This window comes from Orycteropus afer, unplaced genomic scaffold, assembly GCF_000298275.1.
Source record: "Orycteropus afer afer isolate SDZICR_OR568_19922 unplaced genomic scaffold, OryAfe1.0 scaffold00124, whole genome shotgun sequence".
Classification (NCBI taxonomy): Eukaryota; Metazoa; Chordata; class Mammalia; order Tubulidentata; family Orycteropodidae; genus Orycteropus; species Orycteropus afer.
This window is the reverse complement of record NW_006921711.1, coordinates 8,422,080-8,440,723: the sequence shown is the minus strand read 5'-3', so window position 1 is coordinate 8,440,723 and position 18,644 is coordinate 8,422,080. Positions and strand designations below refer to the sequence as shown.

General features: G+C 37.6%; 2 protein-coding genes across 2 annotated transcripts in view; one reads left to right on the top strand and one right to left on the bottom strand.

Annotated features, from left to right (window-relative positions):
• The window catches only part of FBXO11 (F-box protein 11), a 44,792-nt gene extending 44,441 nt beyond the window's left edge, over positions 1 to 351 (top strand). Inside the window, exons 21-22 of the mRNA XM_007944408.2 lie at positions 41 to 139; positions 222 to 351. Coding sequence (XP_007942599.1) covers positions 41 to 139; positions 222 to 351 — 229 coding nt within the window. The remainder of the gene's footprint in view (positions 1 to 40; positions 140 to 221) is intronic.
• A 1,246-nt stretch (positions 352 to 1,597) lies between these two features.
• The window catches only part of MSH6 (mutS homolog 6), a 24,575-nt gene continuing 7,528 nt past the window's right edge, over positions 1,598 to 18,644 (bottom strand). The window contains exons 2-10 of the mRNA XM_042781473.1: positions 16,853 to 17,055; positions 14,159 to 14,328; positions 10,290 to 12,837; positions 8,644 to 8,909; positions 3,366 to 3,483; positions 3,003 to 3,092; positions 2,078 to 2,232; positions 1,783 to 1,982; positions 1,598 to 1,679 (exon numbers count right to left, since the gene is read on the bottom strand). Of these exons, the coding sequence (XP_042637407.1) occupies positions 1,598 to 1,679; positions 1,783 to 1,982; positions 2,078 to 2,232; positions 3,003 to 3,092; positions 3,366 to 3,483; positions 8,644 to 8,909; positions 10,290 to 12,837; positions 14,159 to 14,328; positions 16,853 to 17,055 (3,832 nt within the window). The remainder of the gene's footprint in view (positions 1,680 to 1,782; positions 1,983 to 2,077; positions 2,233 to 3,002; positions 3,093 to 3,365; positions 3,484 to 8,643; positions 8,910 to 10,289; positions 12,838 to 14,158; positions 14,329 to 16,852; positions 17,056 to 18,644) is intronic.

The following is an 18,644-nucleotide window of genomic DNA, read 5'->3' as shown; positions in this document are numbered from 1 at the left end:
AGTATAGTCAAGAAAAATAACGTGAGCTTTTGCTTTTTAGATGTCACACTTGTAACACCACAGATCGAAATGCCATATGTGTGAACTGCATTAAGAAGTGCCATCAGGGACATGATGTAGAATTTATTAGACATGATAGGTATGTAGTACACTTGATTGCTATATTACCTAATTATTTTCCCCCTTCCTTTCCTAATTTTTGGGTTTTCATTTTGCTTTAGGTTTTTCTGTGACTGTGGTGCTGGAACACTGTCTAATCCTTGTACATTAGCTGGTGAGCCTACACATGATACAGATACACTATATGACTCTGCTCCACCTATAGAATCTAATACATTGCAGCACAACTGAATTCCTTCCCTAAAGAAAAAGTCCTGCCATTCTAACATCATAACTTAAAACTCTTTTTTGGAAGAAGATTTAAAATACTTGCCCATGCTACAGGAAAAGACTGTATTAAAAATGGATACACGAGGTCAGTTGACACTATGAAGCTCAAGCTACCAAAAAGAAAGTGGCAATATATTGACTCAGGATCTCAAAGCTGGGTGTTTTAGCATTACTGTGTAAAGACTTTTGAAGGGACAGAAGTGAAGAAAATAAGCTGCAATTTTGTACAGATACCAACTTCTGAAAAGCTGGTGTTTTTACAACTAGCATTGAATGCAGTCCAATTTGCAGTAGTAATCTTCAATAGACAAGCAGCTTTGTTGCTGCCTTTACGGACATGGGTACCAATTGCTTTTGTAATATGGTAAAAATGTGAGCTAGCACTTCTGCGTTTCTTTTGATTTTTTTTTTTAACATGTATTCAGATTGAGAAATATGATTTTAATGCTTTAATCTCATGTAGTTTGTTTTTAATTTCAAGCAAAGTCTTATTGTACTTGAATGTGCCCTGTTTTGTTAGCACACCTAGACTTGCTGTAACTGTACTCATGTCCCAGTATGTACGTTCTTTCTATGAAAGAGAAAACACTAATCTTAAATTATATCCAGCAATGTTTCTGGTATCCTTTAAGAAAAGTTAAGACTATTATTTCCTTCCCTTCCCTGTGCAGCATTCAAAACCACCCCTAGAAAAAGTTGAGTGTTTTAATGAGACTTCCTAGGAAGGGATGCACTGTAAAACAAAAGTATTCTTGTAACTCAGTTTTGTGAAAGGTAAAAACTACTATGTTTTAAAGTACACTTTAGAAAGTCTCTTCAAAACAGTCCTGTATTTGAACTCTGTTCATAGTTTTTTTTTGAACAGTTTAGACAAAACTGCTGGAAATTAAAACGATTTCCTGCATTAAGCTGAGACAAGTATATATACAGCCCTATACAGTTTCATAGCTCCCCCCCCCATTTATGTGTATTGGTGACAGTGGGTATAAACAGCCTGAAAGTGTATGCATGTACCATAACATCTAGACTTAATATATTGTGGAGTATTCAATAACCATTATGTAGAAGGTAGATAAGAATTAAAAGGGTTTAATTTCCTAGAAAGAAAATGGAAAAATGGTCATTTTTAAAAAATAAAGTTTATTAGAGCATAATGTTGTCTGAATTTACCACCTTCGCCAAGTCAACTCAAACCGTCCAATGTAGTCTATAATTCCTTAATCAAAGCCAAAAACTTATGGACAGCTTCAGCATCTATAGTCAACTTTTCACTAGCGAGGCAAACTTCCCTTAAAAATTTAAAAGAAAAAAAAATTTTTTTAGTTTACATTTTCCACAGTGCATCATCCCGCCACCCCCAACCCCTTTTTAAAGCCAGCCAATTTTAGTTACCGAAATAATTGCAGTGACTTCATCATCTTCTCAAATTCCCTTGCTTTTCTGTGTCCCTTCTGTATAACCTCCTCTGGAAGATTAGCAAGCCTTGCTGCATTAAAGCCATAGCTTTTAGGACAAGCTCCCTTAATGAATTTATAGAGAAAGGTAATGGTCTCCTGGCTTGGATCTTCACATTCATTTTCTACCATGCATGCCTTCAAAAAAAAAAACAGTGGTATTATGTACACATGTACTAGAAACAGAAATATCCAAATCCTTGAAAAACTGAACAAGTTCTGCATAAACATACCATGTGTCCTAGTCGCACAGCAACATTTTGAGAATAATCTTCTACTAATGAATGGTAGTGGGTAGAAAACAATGTGCGGCACTTTATACTCTCAGCAAGTTCCTTAACAACTGCATGTGCTATCGCTGTCCCATCAAATGTTGCAGTACCTCTTCCTTTAAAAAGTAACACATGCAAAACTTATATAACACAATCTGCCTTCTAACAAAAAGGAAGTTCTTCATGCAGGAATTCAAGATCAAATTAGTACATTAAATAGTCTGTGTGCAGTTAATTTTAAGTACTTGACAGGACTGTTTATTAGTGAATTAAGGACTCTGTTGGCACAGTGGTTTAAGCATTTGGCTGCTAACCTAAGGTCAGTGGGTTGGAACCCACCAGCTGCTCCACATAGAAAAGATGTGGCAGTTGTTTTCCATGAAGACTTAACAGCCTTGGAAACCTATGTCCCCAAAAAGTCACTCTGGCAATGGGTATGTATTTATTTTATTAGTACATTAATACTTAATTTCCATATTCTTAAGTGAATTTTAAGGTTAATAAGATACACTTAAGGGACAATGGTGGTTCATGTAAAATTCCATGTAGAAGGACCTGGGTTCAACTCCCAGCTGATGTACCTCAAAAGCAGGGGAATCTATTAATTACAACGATGCTTGTTGCCATGATGCAAAAGTTTCAGCAGAGCTTCTAGACCAACATAGCCCACAATGACCCAGTCTCATTGTGCATGGGTTCATCATGAGTCAGGGGCCCTAAAGAAACTTAAAGCCTTATTATTAGACAATCAAGGACATTATTACTTACTCCTAGCTATGGGTCTATGCACAAAAAAGAATGTATGCATAAGCTTTTTTTTTTTTCTTTTATAAAAATCTTCCAGAAAAGCAATTCTTTGCAGTAATGTAACACTGTAATGTCTTACCTAATTCATCCACAAGCACCAGAGAATGGGCTGTTGCGTGTGTAAGTATGCTGGCAGTTTCACTTAACTCAACAAAAAATGTACTTTCACCTAAAAAAAAAAACCCACAAATGCATAATCATTTTTAATGATCACATAATAAAACATTTTTTAGGTTTGTACCATTAGATTAAAATTACTGAGTTTCCCAATGATATTTATGATAGCTCATAAATGTCACAGACATAAGATATTAATTTTAATATTTTAAATGTACATGGCTCAGATACATGTCTTTAAGACAGATGTCTTCATCACTTAAAATACAGAAATACAGAAATGAATTGTCAAGCAATAAAGCTTTAGGTTGGAGAAAAAACTCACCTGACATTATTCTATCTGAGGCACCAAGTCTAGTAAACACTCTATCAATTGGTGTAAGCCTACAGACTTCAGCAGGTACGTAGCAACCCATCTGGGCCATTACCGTTAATAGGCCAGCCTGTGAAAGAGAGGAAAGCCTCAGCATTTTAAAAAAAACCCTATATACAAAAATTTTACCAGAACAGAAAGACAGTACCCAGGAAAAAAAAAAAATTGACAGAGATGGTAGCATAGTGCCTAAGGCACTTGACTAGCTAACCAAAAGGCTGGTGGTTCAAACCCACTAGCCACTCCTTGGAAGGAAGATGGGGCAATCTACTTCCATAGTGATACTGCCTCAGAAACCTAAGGAGGAGTCGCTATGAGTCGGGTCTGACTTGACAGCACATAACAAGTAGAAAAACCTGAACAAAAAAAAGTGAGTACAGAGACAGAGATGCAGACTGTCAGCTTACTCTGGAACCAACAGCCTGACTATTTCCAAGTGGTGTTGGAACCTGAGAACTGACCTAAACATCAGCCCTGGTCAGTAAGGGCTGCAGGGCCGACTGCGCTGGTGGTCTACAACTAGGAATGGAAACAGCAAGGAGGGAGACAACCTGAGCCGTTGTTGACGTTCCGCTGTCCAAAGGGTGCAGCCATTTTGAATGTTTACAGGCGGTGGCCATGTAAAGTGACCAAGGATGCAGCCATTTTGAAACTTTACAAGTGACAACCATTTTGGATTTTAAAGTGATAGCATTCTCATTCAGATTCCGGGACCTTAAGAATAGGCTGTTTGCCAAGGTCGGCAGGGACATACAAGAGGCTGACAACAGGAAAGGAGACAGGTGTTGTGTGTATAAGTGCTGTCAACTAGTGCATAGAGGAGCACAGCACAGTACGCTGCCTGCACAGATAACATACAAATGGGCAAGTCACTCCAACATACAATCACCAATTAAATACAAACACAAAACGGTCACAACAGAGACAAAAGAAACAAGATAAACTGGGAGAAATAAGGGACCAGGATGCAGACTCCAGGATGCAGACTCAAAACATACCCCCTGAGGAAGAGGCAGCACTGGAACTCCTTGATAAGGAATTCTAAAAAATTATATTTAGCTCAAAGGACTGAGAAACAGATCAAGGAAAACACAAAACCCTAGAACAAATTCGAAAGAATACAAAAATTGAAAGAATACAAAAACAATGACAAAATAAATGAAAAATCAGAAATGATACAAAATCTACAGACAGAAATACAAAAGATTAATACTAAATTGTCAGATATAATAGATAACACATTGAAAGGGCAAAGGAGTAGGACTGATGCAGTGGAAAACAATTAATGAGATTGAAGACAAATACCTGAATACTTCTTTGGAAAGGGATCAACCAGAAAAAAAATCAAAACAAAATGAAGAAAGCCTAAGGTTCATGTGGAATACCATCAAAAGGAATAACTTACGTGGCACTGGAATTCCAGAACAGGAAGAGAAAAATAAAACTACTGGGCAAGATTTGTTGCAAGAGAACTTCCCTGATACGATGAAAGATGAGAATATATCCATCCAGGAAGTCCAACGAACCCCAAACAAGACAGACCCCAAAAGAAAATTACCAAGACATATCATCATCAAACTCAACCAAAGCCAAAGACTAAGAAAGAATCATGAGAGCAGCACGGGAAAAACAAAAAGTTACCTACAAGGGGCAACCAATAAGACTAAGCTCAGATTTCGACAGAAACCACGCAGGCGAGAAGATGGATAGGATATATAAAACCCTGAAAGAGAAAAACTTTCAACCAAGAATTATGTACCCAGAAAAATTGTCCCTCAAATATGATGGTGATATTACGACATTTCCAGATAAGCAGAAATTAAAGGGAATTTGTTAAAACCAGACCAAGCTTACAAGAGATGCTAAAGGGAGTCCTTTGGACAGAAAAGCAACAACAGCCAACAACTGACCATTAACACACAGGATGATATAACCCAGAAACCAAACCATCCAAAGTAAATCAGCCTACAAGATTGTAAACAAGGAACCAGAGATAGCAATTGACAAATGAGGACAAGAGGGAAAAACTGTGTCGTTACAGAACTTCTAGGTAATAGGATGTCAAGATAACTACAAGATAGAACGGACTGTTCTAAACTTAACAAAACTTAAATCACAGGGTAACCTCAAAGAAAAATGATAAACCTTCACATCAAAATTAAAATAGGACCAGCAAATATTTAAGATTTAGCAAATACTAAAACAATAGTAATAAAGGAAGTGATAACATGATTCATAAACAAAACAAGCTCAGCATAGAAAATTATATGGAACAAAGAAATCAACACCATGAAAAAGCACGTAACAAAAATGACAGCAACAAATTCGTATTTTGCCAGTAAGTCCCTTGCCAGCTATGTAATTATTTATCTCCAGCAAAGGAATTAACAATCCAATTGAAAAATAGCAGAAGACATGAATAGACACTTCACCAAGGACGATATTCAGGGGCTCAGCTAATACATGAAGAGATGCTCACATCACAATCATTGGCCATCAGAGAGATGCAAATCAAAACAATAATGAGATACCATCTTACCCCAATTGATGGCAAGGTTCAAAGAGACAGAAAATAAATGCTGTCAGGGATGTGGACAAATTGGGACTCTCCTACACTGCTGGTGAGACTGTGGAAAGCACTATGGCGATTGCTTAGAAAGCTAGAATTGGAGATACCGTTTGACTAGGTATATATCCTAGAGAAGTGAGAGCCAGGACAGAAACAGGTATATGCACATTCATGCTCATTGCAGCACTATTTACAATAGCAAAAAGATAGAGACAACGTACATGCCCATCAGAGTGGATGACCAAACTATGGTACATACACATACTGGAATGCTATGCAGCACTAAAAAATAATGTAGAGTCTGCAAAACACCAGAGAGTATGGATGAACTTGGAGGACATTATGCTGAGTGAAATCATCACAGGACAAATACAGATTAGTATTAGCTCATTGTTGTGCAAGGTCAAGGAAAGGTTTAAACATGGAGGGAAACTTTCTTTGTTGGTTACCGGGGAGGGGAGGGAATAGGGGAAAAAAAAAATGCATTGACCCATGTCACTTTAGTTTTATGTATTTCACTGTCATAAATTATATTAAAATAAAAAACCCAAACTCACTGCCGATCGAGTCAATTCCAACCAATAGTGACCTCCTTCGGGTTTCCAAGGCAGTGTATCTTTATGGAGGTGAAGTGGGTGGTGGATTTGAACTGCCAAGCAGTCAAATGCTAAGAAAGCCAAACTAACATAAACACTTGTCTTGCAAACCAGGCACTCCAAAATATCTTCAGTCCTAAAAAGTAGGCAGGTTCTGTACTTAAACATGTAAAAGTTAACTGGCCTTTAAAACTCTAAGCCTGCATACACTACCACCACACTGGTGATTCTCAACTCTGGCTACACAGTAGTGCCTAGAATCAATTCCAGATCAATTCGAGGGGTAAAACCCCTGTTATTTTGTCCCACTTAAAATTAAAAAAAAAAAAAAATTATTTTAAGAGCTTGTTTTTCAACATCACGCATACATTTAGTTTCATTCCCCATTCACCATGTCCAACCCTAACCCAATCTCCTCCCACCCTTACCCTGCAACCCTTCCCCTGTGTCCCTCTTATTTATGCACTCCTGTTTGTCCTGCATTTCCTCAGTTTGAATGTTGGTCCTTTGGTGTCCCATGGTCTATTACTCTAAGGGATGTATTATCATTGAGTGTGTGGGTGTAGCATCCTGGGTTGAGTGGTCTGCACGTATATCTTGTTAACTATTGGGCTGAAAGCCCGTCCCTAGGGGTGAGTTTTAGTTTTATTCCAGGCGCCGAATGTATTTCAGGGCCCTAGTATTGGGAGTCTCACCAGATTTCATCTGACCAGTAATTTGGTGATTATTGAGTATTGGGATTTTGTTCCACATTTTCCCTCCCACTCTATCCAGGATCTCCAGATTTGATCCTTTCCTGAGTGGTTGGCATTGGTAGGCGGGCACCATCCAGTTCTTCTGATCTCAACAGATGATTTTCTTAAAGTGTTGAAAATCAGTGCCTCTTTTGTTAGCAAATTTGCTTATATAATGCATGCCAGCAGGCTTTCTGTAAATACAGACTTGTGAGCCATACTGTCTGTATGTATCTCCTTCCTCTCCAAAATAGTCCATCTCCAAATAGTCACCATTGTTGTTACTGTTACATGCCGTCGAGTTAGCCCCAACTCTTGGTGACCCCTCCTGGGGTTTCCAAGGCAGTATCACTATGGAAGTAGATTGTCCCATCTTCCTTCTGAGGAGTGGCTGGGGGGTTTGAACCACCAGCCTTCTGGTTAGCAATCAAGTGCCTTAGGCACTATGCTACCAGAGCTCCCCTCCTTAGTCACTAGATGTCATTAATTTCATTTGCTTTCCTATCTGAAGTCTGCCAAGGGTCTTTCATAAGGGTTCCTACAAATGAATCTATAGAATTACTGCTTCCAGCAGACCTGCCTATAAATATTACCCATGAATTTGGAAGATCACTTTCAAAACTAAATTTCATACATTAATAATGAGTTGTGGCCCATTGTCCAATCCCTGGTAGGCCTAGATTAAGTCTCCAGCCCCTACTTAATTACCCTCCCACCCTATTCCAATCTCCCACCTCTTCTTTTCATTGTTTAAATATTCTTTTTAGGTCTTTTTTTTTTCTATCCAATAATGGCTTCATGAGCATCTATATGAAATATCTGCACCTTACTTTCCATATAGCCTCTGGATTTTTGTTTTATTATGAATACTTCTACCTTTCTAGGGAACTGAAACTAAAATTCAGTCAAGTCAAACAACTTGTAAAGAAAGCAAGACCTTAAAACCCTTCCCCTTTTTCACGTGTATTTCCCTAACATTAGGCAGTAATCCTTGGATTGTGCAAATGGGTAAGCACTTGACTACTAGCTGAAAAGGTTGATTAGTTTGATCCCATCCAAAGGTGCTTAGAAAACAAGGTGTGGCAATCTCCTCCTAAATGCCTTGGAAACCCTATGGAGGATGCACACACGGGGTCACCATGAAATCCGACTCAATGGCCACCAACATTAGACAGAAATACTTGGTAAGGTAAAAACTCTGAATTATAAAATACAAGTGACTAAATTTATTTTTCTTATCTTATTGGAAAAAGATGGCCTAAATACACAGTATATTCATTCCTGAGTATTACAAACACTTTCTGATAACAAAGCCTTAAGTATCAGCTTACCTGTCTCATAAGTGTAGATTTGCCCCCCATATTCGGTCCAGTAACAAGCACACAATAAGCCTGGCCATTTTCCTCCTCTTCCTCACAGCCTATTAGGATGTCATTAGGAATAAAGTCATCTCCAAAAAATGTCTTCATAATGCAGGGATGGCGTGATCCTTTAAGCTCTAAGAAGGGGGGAGTGTCATCTTCCGGCAACAGAATTACTGGACGACACATAGGACCATCACCCCCTCGACTATAGTTAGCCAGACACAACAAGACATCTGTTAAATGGTAAAAGGACAGTTTCATTATTTTGCTAGATAAACTATCATACATGTTCAATAGCACAAAGAACCAACTTATTAAAAAACTTCGAAAATGCATTTCTCTTATAGTGTGTTCTATTTGCTTTTGTTTTAAATACAACCTTTTCTAACATTTGACACCCTAGCTATTAACATCTAAGTGTTTTTACACATCTTCATTTTAACACCTGTAAGAAACTGAGCAAAAGTTTTCCATTTTGGGCCAAGGATCTCTCACTTCACAGGACTTAACCCTCTTAACATCTAGAGTACAGGAATGTCAAGGGGAAGCTAAAAGTTACAGCAGAGATGTTGTTCATTCACCAAATTTGCTAACTAACCTTTTTTTACCTCGATCTAAGTTTGGCATTATAGCACTTCTTGGGAGAAGCATGACATTCTGAGAATAGGCACACTGATATTAAAGCATATAAATAAATCGACCAATTGTGAACACCTGTGCAGAGGAAAGATTTTTTTTTTTTTTTTTTAAGCCTACTAGCCACTCCTCGGAAGGAAGGTTGGGCAATCCTGTGATACTGCCTCGGAAACCCAAGGAGGGGTCGCTGAGTCGGGGCCAACTTGACGGCACATAACAACAACGACAACAACAACAACAAGCTAAAGGCAGCATACCTGTTCTTTTCTGGACAGGTATGGTCAGATCAAAATAGTTTTATGTCACAAATGTGAAAAAACTATGATTGCTGGGGTATTTTTGTTTGTTTGTTTTTTAATTTAAAAATAAATAAACCCTCTAAAAGAACAAAGATTCCAAATAAGGTGGCCATGTTTAAAAATAAAGGAAAAGAAAATTTATAAAGCTGAATGCATAACTTGAGGCTTTTAAATATCAATTGCAGTAAAGTGACAATTTGGGCTTAAGAAAAAAAAGATTAAAATCTTTAAACATGAATGTATATAAATTCACTGAAATACAAAGATAAAAGCTATAAATTTAATTATATTAAGAAGTGATGGGTGAAGAGATAAATCTTAAAATAGTATCATTTTAGACTATCAAATACTGAAAAATTCAACTAAAAAATCTTGTCTCAATTAAGTACTAAAAGTTTACCTTTTTTTTTTTTTCCATTATTCAAGACTAAAGAAAGGCCAGGGTCCTACTAACTAAAAGCCAGTTTCAAGTGAACAACTTAAACTGCTGTGACAATCTACTTATTTTGCCTAGTGAGGAAGCATGTGTATACTTATTAAAAACAAATACCATTTTGTGTTTAGGGTTATGCGGAAATGTGGACTCTGTCCAATGGATTTGAATCTTGTGCCTTAATAGCTAACTGGGACACAGCATTACTAACCCAAGCCTAAAGAATAAGCTGTTTAAAGTCTTACCCAACACTGCCATACACTCTACAGCAGACTGCCAGTCCTTGTAATTTTTATCAAAGTTGTAGAATAATCGCCGCATGCAGTCCTTCAATGACACATCTCTCCGTTCTTCAGCATTTATCAGATTAGCCAACTTCTTCTCAATAGTTTTGGTCCAGTATCGTTTACAACCCTTTTTGGTAGATTTCAACTCATATTCTTCTGGCAGATTACGGGTGGTAAAACTCTCTGGAATTTCCAGCTGATACCGGTTCCTACCAATCCCCCAATAGACTATGGTCCTGCAGCCAATTCGGTTGCGCTGTTTCTCTAAGTATTCCAGGAGGCTCTGCTCATTCTCTCTTATGTCAGCAAGAGCTTGGTCATAATCTGAGTCAAATCCTGCTTTGGGAGTAATAATTCCAGTCTTACGAGCCTTTTCGTGGTCAAAGGCTGTATCCCAACGGTTCAGTTCTGTAGTCAAATCAGGAAAGCGGCCCTCAGGATTTTTTGTCTGGAGAGTAATGACCTGCTTAAGGAGTTTAGACTTAAAGTCATCAATGACTTCTTCCATTATCTCTATAATCTTACACATTACTTTAAATCCTTCCAGAGCAGAAAGAAAATCAATGATTTTTTTTTTGCTGTATGTAGTTTCTTCATACATTATAGCCCTGCTATCTGGGTGGTTCTGGCTCTTCAGGGGAGACCCCACATTATGTATTTTGCTCAATAGCCTCTCAAGGTCTGGAAGCTTCTTTAAAAGATCTACCACCTCAGAGATTTTGTCAGGCACAACCATAAGGTCTTCTATGGCATCTAGTCGATCATTGATAGAGAAAGGACTACAGAGCGGGGCACAGAGCCACTGCTTTAGGAGCCGCTTGCCAAAGGGAGTATGGCAAGTGTCAATCCTCTCTAGCAGGGTCCCTTCAGTAGAACCATTTGTCCCATTCAGAAAAATCTCCAAGTTGTTTAATGTTACTGCATCTAGCACCATTCGTTGATTGGCTTTAGCAAAGATAGCACCAGGCCTTGTGGCACTGACCATGTCAGAATCCAAGGGAACATATTCTTCAAAATTAGCCATTGATAAAAGCTCCTGGTCAATAAGGCATTTTTTGAGGTAGAAAACACAACCACCCAGAGCAGACAGGGCCAATTCACTCTTCTCTCCTGGTGTCAATCCAATGGAATCAGTCTCGGAGGTCATGTCTTTAAGCACTTGGGGTAACATCACCCCACTGTCCCCATTTAGCTTTTCTGTAAAATATCCTTCTTCAAGGAGAGTTCTCAACGTTTTGGCTGCATCCCAAAACTGGGAGCCTGGTATCAGACCTTCCTGAAGAGAAGAGGATAATGAACTTTTCAGAATCATCTTAGTTTCTGTTGAGAGATTTCCTTTCTCAAACAAGACTTGTACCGGAGGATAGTGTGCCACTAGAGTCCTAAACCTGGAACAATGGCGATCATCTGAAAACTGACCTATGTAAAACTTCCCCAATGATGTATCGACAAAGCACACACCATACATACGAGTGTGGCCAGAAGAATCTTCCTCTTTTTCTTTGAGGCTGAGAAGATACTTGCTGTAGTTCTCAGAGGGGTCACCTTCCAGTACACTGTAGGTCTGTGTACCCTTGGTAATGATCCTACAGATCTCCCTTCTCACCACCCTATCATGCTTAGATATATGTGCCATCTTCCGGCATCGTGCCTCCATCATTTCTGGCGTTTCAGTTTGTTCCACTCGTGCCACTTTATAACCCTTCTGCACCAGAGAATCTGAGTATCGGCCAAATGCAATTTCCGGGAAACCAGAATGGGCCCAGTTACCTTTCATGAATACCAGTCCCAGTTCATTGACTCCAATGAGAGCATCCATGTGATATAACTCATAAAATTTCCCCACCTTATAAAAGATGACAAGATCAAAATTCTGAGATTTAATCTGCCACCACTTCCTCATCCCAGGAGTACAGGAATTAAGGAAATCCTCAGGCACATGAAGTGTGGATGCATCAAAATCAGGGTGATCAGGCCGCCTCCTGCGTTCATCTCTTCTCTTTTCCTCCTTAAGCCATTCTAAAGTTTCATGATACCAGAGAATGGGACGACTAGTGTCATCACCTCCACCACTAACGTGAGCTGGGGATTCAGAATTTTGAGGGGCAGTGAAAGCACTCAAAGTACTCTTGGTTTCTGATGAAATGCCAGTTGCTCTTTTAGTGGCTATGGGCATTTCCTTCTTTGAATTTTTCCTTTTAAGGGAGCCATTTCCAGTCACCATTCTCTTCCGCTTTGGAGCAACTTTGACAGGACTGTATAGGCCTTCACTCTCACTATCCCCTACTCCGCTGCTTAGTTCATCGCTGCTTCCTTCCTCCTTTGCATCTGGCTTGAATTCCACATCAGAACCCCCAATGTCACTCTCAGAGTCTGATATAACTCTACGTTTTTTTATTTGGCGGCTACTACGCCTAGATCCTTGTATCTTAGGCCGTACTTCCTCTTCACTCTCAATTTCCTTATCATCTTCTTCATGTTTATCTAATGCATAGGTTGCACCTACCTGCCAAGTAAGGAAAGAGTATTAAAAAACAAACTGAAAGGTTGTACATTACAATACTGCTGTAGAATACCTCTTGGAATGTTAACAATTTCATATACAAAGAGAAGCACTTTCCTCCAGAAATGAGAAACTGTTTTCTCATTTTCACTTAACTTTAAAACAAACATCACAGTGCAGAGTTAAGTGAGTGCTGTCAAAGAAGTTCTATCCTATAGAAATGATGAAACCCTTAGGGTGACCATATATCACAAGTACCTACTGATGCTGTCCTCCTCATTAACTGTCACAGCTGTGAAAATAAACTTTAAATCATCTTCTCCTACAAACAGACACAAGAAGTAGTTTACCATTTTACAAATTCTGGAGTAAATCACTCTGGTTCTAATCTTTGCTCTTCCACAAATCAACTCTATTATCTTAGGCAAGTCACATTTACCGATCGCAGGTCACCCTGTTTTGTATTAGGATGAATGATCTCTGAAGTTACCATCCAATTGTAAACCTCTGGAGAAAGTTACAATTACTGATCTCAAACTTAAATACGATTAAAAACTTGTTCAATTTCTCTTAAATACTACATTGCTAACTTGCTTATTCCCATCTCATCTACAGACAATAGACTAAGATACATAAAATCAAGCTTCGACTCTCTTTTGGGACATAACTATTTAATGGTCATATATTTTAATATAAATTAATTAGTTTGCCTGCCTAATAGGTTTTTAATTCACTCAATTAGTGACATTAACATTTGAAAACAAGTTTGCATTTCAAGATTACTTAATTTTTATTAATGCAAAATACAACAAAACTGGATTAATTGTCAAAGCCCGACTACACCTTCATACACCTACCACCAGACTACATGACCAATTTATAACCAAGTCATTACTATCCCTAACTCCACTTGCTAAATGGTACTATCTCCTTTAGCACATGCCTTGCTCTCCCACATGAGGGAAAAACCAAGTAAAATGGGGTGCTGTTGAGATTCTAAGAAATCAAATTTACCTAAAATCTAGGGAAGTTTAAGAAGCATGCAGATATGTGTATTAAAATATTTATATATGAAAAAACCAAGAGAACACCATTTTAATATGCTTTTATTTTTCCTCTTCATCCTACTAACACAAAAAAGAACCCTAGTGTACAGTGATTAAACATTTGGCTGCTAACCAAAAGGTTGGTGGTTCGAACCCACCAATGGCTGGCAGGAGTCATAAATGATAGAGCTTTATTAGTTCTACTCTGTCCTATAGGATCACTGTAAGTCAGAATCTACTGACAGCAATAAGTCTTAACACAAATAATAATGTCCCACCTCCACCTCTTCTTCCTCTTCTGGCTCTGAGGGCTCATCACATACTGCCAATTCAAGCCTCTTAATCTTGTCTTTACTTAAGGCTTCATCTGCATGCTGCATTGCTCTGAGTATTTCAGGCTTTGCACTGTAAAAATGACCTCCCTTCTGGGCTTCCTTTGCTTTTGAACCTAGGAAAAATAATGTATTTATAAGTAAGAATTGTTGGCTGGGTAGCTGGTTAAACCTACAGTACTTGTCCTAATGAACAAAACTTAGGACAATTATAAAGTATTTTTTCATCTCAAAATTTTTTATTGATATAGTTAAATCAATAAAGCATAGAAGCAAGCAATCTTCAGGGAAATGCTACCAATGAAAGGAAATAACTTGCTGCTTCCTTGAAGTTGTCCCAACTGCTGGGTCACCCAGGGCCATTTAGTCTTTCTTTTAATGGCTTGGACTCTGGTGTTACAAGTGAGGCACCTGAGATGTAAAAGGAATTCTGAAGACCCTTTTTAGTAAAAAATTATTCAAGAACCCAAAGACTATACTGTCAGTTACAGTATTAAATATGAGTTTGTCCCAAAGGTAGGTAGGTAGGATATATATTTAAAAAAAAAAAAAAAAACTTATCTTATAGGACCATGATGTTATTAAATGGCTCTTACACTGTGAGGATAATTTAGTTCAGACTTTGGATATACTGAGTTATTTTTTTAAAAACAGTTCCATCAAAATGTCTTGCTCTCCTTTAAATTTCTTTCTTTGAAAATATTCATTTCATTTAAAGGAATTCTAATATTAATGATACTTCTGTATCTACCAGGCAAAAGGCAGAATATCACAAATCTAATGGTATACAGTTGTTTAGTTCTTTCCCAAAAGGCAGAAACTAAAAACTATATTTCTTTTCATTCTTCTGAACAAATATAAATTCAATAGGAGGGAAAAAAAAAAACACCTGAATTTGTCTAAATTTAACATATGCAAAACAAATACAATTTGCTTCTTCTATACTAAAATAAGACAAACTTCCATGTAACTTTTATGGGTTACTTAAAATAAAGCCAAAATTTCCCCATTTCTCTAAAAAACCAAAGCTACAAACTCTAACAAGCAAAATCAGCTAGAGGGTGTCTGTAAACTTTTACCATAAATACCTGCTGCACACTATCCACCTCCCCTCCATCCCTCAGCTCACTATCTAGTTACCCGACTGTTTCAATAACTCTTAATGCAATCTCTACAAATCTAAACAACAAAAACTCAAAGGCCTCCTTTTTTTCACTCATGCCTCTAAGCCTGCACTGCAACAATGTAAGATTATAATGGGTAAATAATATGCATAGTGTAAACTTTATAAAATAATGACAAGATAAGCATTTTTTTTTCACGTGATTTAAAAAAAAAACTCACTGCCACCAAGTTGATTCAACTCACAGCGACCCCTCCTTGGGCTTCCGAGGTAGTATCTCTACAGAAGAAGATTGCCCAATCTTCCTTCCCACCAGCCTTTTAGTTAACAGTCATGTGCCTTAGGCACTACGCCACCAATAGAATTTATTTTACAGCATCTTTCTCCCTTTCTGACATGGAGTAGAGCAATTGTTTTCTATGTGTCTTCTTTGGTTAACAAATGGAGTACCTTAACCTTAAATTTATGTTTAATGAAAAACTTCAAATCAGGGAAACCTGACATGCAGCTGCAAATCACAATTTACAATTAAAATGCACCATGCATATTCAGGACATGAAGATAATCACTTTCTTGATCTCTTTAAATCATTTTACCAAAGTTTTGTTTACAATCTCAAAGTAAGTCCTGGAAAGGATCTCATTTATCATCTAGTCTAGCTGTCTCATTTCACCTGAATAAATCGCTTCATAAAATAAATTACTTCAGTTGGCTTAGATTATACAGCAAATTAGTAAGCCAGAACCAGATCTCCTGATTCTTATTCCATCTTGCTTATCAGATTTCCATTTAGATTTAATTTTCTTTGGCATCCTCCTTCCCCCACAGGAGGAGCAATATGTCTAAGAGGCATGATTCTCAGCGATTTCTGAGAAACTGACCCTTGTTCTGATTCTCCCACACTGAGTTCAGCAACTAACTGGCCTAAAGAGTCTGAGGATAGATAAAGGATCAAGACTTGTTCATGCTTGTGTATACTGTATTCTACAATCACACTATGCAGGCACTGTAATTCAAGAGACTGACAGGTGCACACAGCCTAAGTGAGCCTACACATATAAGACCTCTATGTCTGATAAATAAAACTCAGCCTGGGAGGAGAAAACTATAGTTCCAAAAGTCTGATGTGAAACTCCCTTTTCTCAGCTGTGCTCATGGGTAAGGATTTTGAGGTCAGGCAGTGTATGTTACTCCATGTATCCAGACTGCACTGTCTTTCTTTTGGATCCTTTCTGATAAGGACACTTTAATACCACCTATTTGTGAATTCCAATCACGAGACCATTTTCCTTCAAGGACATAATGCTGCAAGTTACTGAAAGTCCAGAAACAAAAGTTTTCATTCCACTGGCTGAAGACCAGCTACATCTTACCCTTTTCTCCAACACCAGAAGCTTTGACAACTGCCACTCCAGCAATAAAATAATTTTATTTACTCAAGAGAGGACCTCTTCCTCCCTCTCTCCCTCTCTTACACACACACACACACCCCACATATAACAGAGTGATTCTCTTACCTGTATATGGCTTTACTAGCCTTTTGCTAACCCAGCCCCTTGTTGGGCTGTCATCAAAAAACTGTACATGAACGCGGACCGATTTCCCTCTCTCACGGATGAATGTTCCATCAAAGGGGTGGTTGTAAACCAAGCAAGGCCACCAGGGGTAACCCTCCATCTTGGCCCAAACTAAATCACCTGGTGAGAAGTCAGAACTGCTGCTAAAAGAAAATACATAACCTGGTTAATATTTGGTCAAATTGCCTTAAAGGCAATTAGCTACAAATAAATCCAAGAAAGGTATCATTAAGAGCCTTTTTTAAAAATCAGATGTTTAGGTCATTTTTTAAAACACAGAATGCAAATATCACAATCCTATTATTAAATATAAACATAAATTCCAATATTAAGGTGAAAGACTTTTTCAGAACCCTTCAAAGTTTTAAAAACTATGACTAATTCTGGTAGAATGCTGATGTCAGGAAAAAGAAGAGGCTCGCGGTACATGCTCTCAAAATTATGACATGTACCTATACTATAATATGACACTAAACAAGAAGAAAACTAGAACCACCAAAGTCAAATACAACATATACTGACCACATAATTTATTAATTTTATTACGCGTTCTCATTAGACTTTGCTTGGAAGCTGTTTCCAGTTAAGCTCCCATGCATTCCAAGCACACTAAAAGCTACCTAAGCACTCTACTGTCCCTTAATAAAATAAGGTAAGAACTCTAGGAAAGGCTCAATCAGACACCAGCTATTTAGTTACTTAAGTATCATCTTAAAGGTTATAAATATACTCAAAAATGGATTTAGTTAACAGAAAGACACATCTTGGAGGTACATGTGAAGTACAAGGCAGCAGAATGCTTCAAGCCCACTAGAATTCTATTTTGTCTAGTATGAGCCAACAAAAGCACTTGCAGGAATCTCAGGACCATCTTACTAGCTCTCAGACAAAGTAATCACTAGATCAAAATGCCTCAACGAAAAATATGATAGCCAAACGTACCCCATGAAAGACCCTTTCTGTCCTCAAGAGTAACCCAGATTTCTGCCTGACACCCAGAAGGTAGGTGAGGAGAAAAAAAATTTTGTTCTAAACCTGTAATATGTAAGAAAAGACCACTGATTTAACATAATAAAATAATCACTCTGATTTTATCCCAAAGACAAGAACTTGTGCTTTCGAAGAAAGCTATTATTTTATAGCTGTCATTGGTATAATATAATACAAATTGTTTTAAAATGCTGTTTAAAGGTCTTAGAAATGATTAGAAAACACACTCCTTTTAAGTAACCAATTTAAAATAATTAACATTAATGTCTTTAAATTTATTTGGAAGACAAATGTGCATCCTCACTAGAGAAATAAATGTGAATTTCAAAATAAATTCCTTACCTGTAAAGCTAAAATGCTGTTGTAAACTAAACTGTTTATACAATAATTTTGTTTTTCAACATCGCTTTACCCTCAATATAGCTTTATACTTAAAGTATCTTAAAATTCCGCTATTAAGAACTAGCAATACACTCTAAGATGCTAATATTTAAAAACTGAGGAACATTCAATTTCTCTATGTTAAAAAGCTTTAGGAAGGAAAAAAATGACACTTTTTGAAAGTGGATTCCAAGCCCAAAATAAGAGACTTAGCTGGTAGTAAAATGTATTATGTAATAAAACTAAACATTTCAAACATTTCTCAATTTAAAATTTTCTTTACTTAATGCTAACAACTGAAATGGGAGCTCTGGCAGTGCAGTGCCTAAGGCACTTGACTGCTAACCAGAAGGCTGGTGGT